Source organism: Lonchura striata, chromosome 4A (genome assembly GCF_050655825.1).
Source record: "Lonchura striata isolate lonStrDom1 chromosome 4A, ASM5065582v1, whole genome shotgun sequence".
Taxonomy (NCBI): domain Eukaryota; kingdom Metazoa; phylum Chordata; class Aves; order Passeriformes; family Estrildidae; genus Lonchura; species Lonchura striata.
In genome coordinates, this window is record NC_140742.1 from 6828685 (window position 1) to 6834689 (window position 6005).

At 49.9% G+C, this 6005-nt stretch overlaps 1 protein-coding gene across 1 annotated transcript; it reads left to right on the top strand.

Annotated features, from left to right (window-relative positions):
- Positions 1-288: 288 nt before the first annotated feature.
- On the top strand, positions 289-3123 carry MMGT1 (membrane magnesium transporter 1). Its single transcript, XM_021548350.3, has 4 exons — positions 289-443; positions 861-913; positions 1747-1850; positions 2807-3123. The coding sequence occupies exons 1-4, from the start codon at positions 362-364 to the stop codon at positions 2967-2969; spliced, it is 402 nt and encodes a 133-aa protein (XP_021404025.1). The 5' UTR covers positions 289-361; the 3' UTR covers positions 2970-3123.
- The last annotated feature ends 2882 nt before the right edge of the window (positions 3124-6005 follow it).

Sequence of the window (6005 nt, forward strand, 5' to 3'; positions counted from 1 at the left end):
TGTGCGTGCCTTTGCCCCGTTTTTTCTTGCACCGGTTTCTCAAGCTTTGAGGTTAAACGCGTGTAAAATGTGAATTAACTCGGGTACCACTGGCTCTACGCTCTGATTTCGGCCTTAAGGGATCCGGCCTGGCCCGGTGGAGCGAAGGGGCCTGTTCGGGGAGGTCCACGGGCCCCTTGTCCCTCAACCGCCCCCCGGGAACCATCCCGGGTTCACACACCGCTCGGAATTTATCAATGGCCCCGCGTGGGAAAGCGGCGGCCTGGCCCCGCCCCCTCCGCGCGCCGGGGCGCGGCCTGGCCCCGCCCCCTCGGTGACGCCATCACGGCGCGCCGGGGCGCCCTGGCGGCGGCGGGCGGCGATGGCGGCGGGGTCGGTGTGGAAGGGGCTGGTGGGGCTCGGCCTGTTCGCCCTGGCACACGCGGCCTTCTCGGCGGCGCAGCGTGAGTCACGGCCGGGGGGGCGCCCCGGGGCACCGGCGCCTCCGCACGGCCGACGGGGAGCGCGCGGGGCGGGGGCCGGGCCGGGCCGGCAGCATCATCATCGTCCCGAGCCGCGAGCCCGGCGGCGGGGGCGGCCCTGCCCGTGGGGCCGGGAGGAGCGCGGGGGAACGGAGGGGAAAACGAAGGGTGGGAAGGGGGAGCTGCCGCCCGCCGGGTCGCGGCTCCGGCCTGGCCTCTCCCGGCCGCCTGCGGCAGGCCCAGCCGTGCCCCGGAGCAGCGGCACCGGGGCGGCCCCGCTGCCCGGGGAGGGCCGGGCTGACGCGTGTTTTGCAGCCGTTTTTCTGGGGTTTCGCCTTGCCGGGCTGTTTATTTGCGTGCACGGAGTTTTTGATGCGTGCGTGTGTTTCTGTTTTGTAGATCGTTCTTACATGAGGTTGACAGAAAAGGAAGATGAAACGTTGCCCATAGATGTAAGTTTTTGTGTGTGCAAGGTGTAACTGGGGTGGTTTAGTCTCTCAGTTGCTTCCTTTTAATGTGCTAGGCAAGCATAAAGTATAAAGTAGTTTTTAATCACTGGAGCTGGCACTGTCAAAAAGAACCACATTTTTCATTTTCATCCCAACTTCCTGAGCATGTTGTAGTTGTTAGTGAAACCCCAAACCCCAGATCCAGGCCTCCCTCTCTTTTAGAACTACCCTGGAGCATCCTGTCCAGGATCCCCTGAACGTAGCTCAGAGAGCTTTTGCATCCATCACCTCCTGTGCAGCATAAACACCCTGCACCCTCTGGCGCTGGGTGGCTGACATGTTTATCCAGTGTGGCTGTTTGATCCCAGCACAGCCTGCTTCAGGAAGGGAGCTTTTATTTGCTTTATTTGCTTGCTTTTCAAATTTCCACTTCAGTTATCTGTTCCCTCTCTCCTTAATCAGAAGGGCAGGGAGATCAGGTGCCCGGGAGAGCCAGGCACAGTGCCTAGCCCAGGGCTCCACAGTGTTCCTGGCAGGAATTTGGTCCTGGAGAGCAGAGAACAGAGTGTTTGGTCTCAGGCTCTTGCTGAGGAGCTCTGTGAGTCAATTCAGTTGGTGTAACCCAGACCTGTGCTGGAGCAGCTGGAGCTCTGCTGTGCAAATAGGAGAGAATTTTAATTCTTCCATGCCTCAGTTTCCCCACTGCTGGAATGCCCCCTCTGTTTGCTGTCACTGGATGAAAAGCACCAGAGATACTGTGTGAAAGCTGAGATGTTTTGGTAAATGTGCAGAACACCGGGTAATGTGTGTGTTGCACTGTGCTCCCTCTGTTGCAGATAGTCCTGCAGACTCTGCTGGCCTTTGCAGTCACCTGCTATGGGATAGCACATATTGCAGGAGAGTTTAAAGACATGGATGCCACTTCAGAACTCAAAAATAAGTATGTTTGATTTCTTCTTTTTGTACACACGGGTATCTGCTTCTCTGTACAAACTGAAATTGCTCATCTTTAGCTCAGTCCTTCAATGCGTGCTGTAGGCAGCCACCCAAGGGGAGCAGCCACGCTTGCAAAAGCCAACAAAGTCTTGAGTTTAAGGGAGAATTAGATAACAGGCAGAAATCAAACTTCTTGCTTTTCCTCGTCTGAAATCCTGCTGTGCAGACTTGGTACGGGCATGAAGTGTGCAGGTGGGAAGTAGAGCTCAGGAGCCACCACCTGCTGTCATGACATGGTCTCAGACTGCACGTCTGAGTCACTTGAGTCTCACTCAGTATATTCAAGGCAGGACATCTGTAAGACTTTTAAGAAAATAAAGGATTTTGGGCCAAAATTTTGAGGAGGATAGTTGTTTACAGCATGCCAAGGTCATAGGTTCAACTGCTTTATGAGCTGTTCAGTTTGGAGTTGGACTCAATGATCCTTGTGGGTCCCTTCCTACTCAGAATATTCTGTGATTCTGACAGGAAATTGGATGGGCAGATGTTGTCTCTCTGGCCATTTCCAAAACCACAGGGGAGTATGGGAATTGAAAAAGTTGACATAATTGTATTTCAGCCTTTAGTGTGAGGCTCCCAGGGGGATGGAAAGCTGAGCAGTATCAGGGTGTTAACACAAGTGAGAGCTGAACAAAGGCTGGCATGTGATGTCTGCAGCAGCAGCCACAGGCTGCTCCTGAGCCCCGGAAAGGAAGGGGAAGTTGGTGACGTGGACATCTTGTGGTCTTTTTCACAACTGTGTATTTCCTCATTGTTCAGTTTAGGAAACTTAAAAGCAAGCAAGAGTTTGGATTGAAAACTTGTATTTTTGTGTCTAAAGTCAATACGCCCCAGACTGACTGTTCTAAACTCCCTGCTCTGAAAGAGTATTAACCTTGGCTTTTTGCATTTATTTTGAAGGACATTTGACACATTAAGGAACCACCCATCTTTTTATGTATTTAATCATCGTGGTAGAGTATTGTTCCAGTCCCCAGACACAGTGAATTCTTCTTCAAACCAAGATGCTTTGTCATCCAGCTCGGCACTGAAATTTCGAAAACTTGAACCTCTGCGCCGCTAAGACTTTTACAGATGATACCAATAACCCAGGACACTGAGATGTAATATTGAAGTCGGGGATGTAAACACTTTTTTTAATTTCTGGAGCAGTATTTATATTGATCTTCCAGACTTTATAAAATATATATATATATAAATATATATATATAAACTAATGACCTTCTTTGTACACTGTTAATGAGAATGACTGAATTGTGGATTGGCAATGCAGTGTAAATTCTACAGTTATGCTGTGAAACACATCTTCAAAGTTTCAGATATTAAAACGAGTTGCGGCTAACTTAACTTCAGTTAAAACAAAAAGCAAGCTAGTTTTTCCTGCAACTGATGTTCTTTGACAGGAGGGACTGTTTGAGTGTATTTATTTTCTCAGTTTGCTTGCACTACAGTCTACGGATCCCCTCAGAAATGCTGTGTGCACTGCATCACTGAACAGCAGGAAAAGGGGCAGCACCTGATCGTAGAATGCCTGTGGGACACCAGCACGGTGTGGCAGGGGGAGTCAAAGTGATTGCTTTCATTGTTATTTTTTTATAATGCTGAAAAACAGTTGTGTGAAGGGTTATTCTTTTTTTCCTGGTTTCTCACTACCACGTTACTTCCTCGTTGCCCTCCTTTGTTCCACGTGAGTTGCCCCAGGTTCCTGGGCTGTGGCTGTGCGTTGGTGCTGCTGTGGGGAGGCAGCTCAGCTCAGCTGCCACACTCTGGCTGTGAACCGGGGAGTGCTGAACGTTGTGTACGTGCTGAACACGGTGTTGGCACCAGCTACAACCTCCAAGTCATCTTCATATTTAAGTATCAGTAAAAAGTGTCCCTTCTGTGAGTGATCCGGGGGTAGGGTCTAGCAGCTTGCTCTGTTTGCTGGCACTAATCCAGGACAGCAACCCCTTTTTTGCCAACAGATTCTTCCACCTTCATTTTTCCAGCTGAGCCCCTTGTTGATTTAATATTACTGTCTTGATTTCATGTATTAGAACTGATCATACTGTCCTTAACTCTTACTTATGTCTAAATTCTTATCTCCCCTCAGGGGCTGAATCAATACTAAAATCTCTCTTGGTCTGGCTTTTCACCTCCCTGACACAGCAGAGGGAGGGTAGGTTGAGATACTGGTGGGCCCAGTGAGAATTTGCCCTGGTTGGAGGATGTTTCACTGGCACAGTGGAAACTCAGCCTTTTGTCCTGGCATCTGTTGAATTGTGTTTGGTATTTTTTTAAACTGTTAAGAACTGTCAAAGGCAAAAAGCTCGGCAAAAATACTGTGTAAACCGAAGTCTCTTTTTCTAGCTCTGCCCGTCCTATGGAGTGGGTGCCCCAGTGCTCGAGCAATATCCATGGCTGCTGCTCTACAATCACTCTTAAGCATCTGGGTTTGATTAGAAGGGGTTACTCTGCCAGCTGAAAGCATCTGAGCTGCAGGATTAGTTGCTAAAGTGTCCTGGTTCTCCTCTTGCTGGTGTCACAAATCAGCTCCTGCCAGCACCAAAGGCCTCGGAAATAGTTTTGGGTCAGCCCTTCACCGTGGACAGAGCTGGTCCCTTGGGGAACAGGGCTGCTGCACCAAGGGGAGGCTGAACACGGGCCAGGTGGCCTTGTGGGGCAGAGGAGAAACAGAGTTGGCAGAGGGAGGGAGAAGCACAGCAGGAGCTCAGTAACCACTGTTGTAGACAGGTTCTGCAGCCATGGTTGCACTGAGCAGAGGGCCTTAGAGCAGAGCTGCTCACACAAAACATCTGAGAAGCCCCGTTTGTGCTGCTGGAAGGCTACAGGGACCTGCCCGAGGTGTGAGGTGCTGATGGGAGAGGGAGGTGGAGAACATCACCTGCTGCTCAGAGCAGGTCCTGGGAGCACCCTGGGGCTCCCTCAAGGCCCTTCTCATGAGGAGTAGCCTCAGTCTGCAGCAGCAGCAGTTCTATCACAAAGCTGTACAGACTATTTTTTCTTATTGATCTCACAATGTCAAATAAAAATTGATATCCTTAAAGTGTTTGTTTGTTTATTTCTGACCATCCTGCAGCAAATCCCTGTTGAGTGACTAAAAGTGACTGCCCAGCACTGACATGAAATGACTGCCTTAATTATAGCAGCTCTGTGTGAAAGTGCTGTCTTGGCCTGGTGTTCATTGCTGGGAGATTAAGATCAGAAGGGGGGATCAAAATAGCTGCAAGTAGCTGAATAAAACACTTAGGGAAATATTACCAGCCTGGGGATCTGCTTGCCTTTGAGGCTCCTCGTCATCCTCTCTGGCAGAGCTGACATATTTTCTGTCTTCAGTTTAACCACAGTAAAGGCTTTTCTACCATGTGCTAATCTACCCTGCCAGCCCACGGGACAGGCTCCTGCAAGGTCTGGTGTTGCAACAGTCACTGGGGGAAACACTCGGGCTGCTCCCGGGGCTGGCGATAGTTAAAATCCTGTGCTTGAGCAAGATCACTTTCCACTCCTTGCTCTGCTTTTCCACTGGGGGAGGTTGAAAAGTTAGCAAAGCACTGGAGGAGTTTGCTCAACTACAGCATCCATCAGGATTGCACCAGAGAGAGCAGCAGGCTCACCCCTCATCTGCTTTCTGTGCTGCTGCAGTTCTGCATCCAGCACAGCATACAAGGGGAAAACACCAATAAAGCTGGTGTTTTGGGAAGGGGTACCTTAACCAGCTCCCAAAGCCATCTCGTGCTTACCTTGCAGCATAGGGTTCTTCATAGATGAGCTTCTCTTCTTCAAAAGCAAAGCAAGAGTTGAGCCAAGAGTTTCTTGAATTAGACTGGAGAGTTTCCAGCCTCGCCCAATGCACATTTACAGCCGTCACATCTTGAATTGCTTTGGCTACAAGCCGTGATATTTCTACTACATTAAATAGTAAAATAAAAAATATGTGCTGGTAATTTCCATTCACTGCTGAAGTAGCAGGTATAATCTGCATTAATTTTGCTGGGTTTTTTAACTATTGCAGTGAGAGCTCAGTGGGGAATTGCTAGAGAGGGCAGCAGTCATTTACACCCTTGCAGGTAGGAAATGGGGACCACTGTGTCAAAGATTG

Coding starts and splice junctions, on each gene's coding strand:
- MMGT1 (XM_021548350.3), top strand. CDS start 362: ATGGCGGCGGGGTCGGTGTGGAAGGGGCTGGTGGGGCTCGGCCTGTTC. Junction 444..860: donor GGCCTTCTCGGCGGCGCAGC/GTGAGTCACGGC, acceptor TCTGTTTTGTAG/ATCGTTCTTACATGAGGTTG. Junction 914..1,746: donor ATGAAACGTTGCCCATAGAT/GTAAGTTTTTGT, acceptor CCTCTGTTGCAG/ATAGTCCTGCAGACTCTGCT.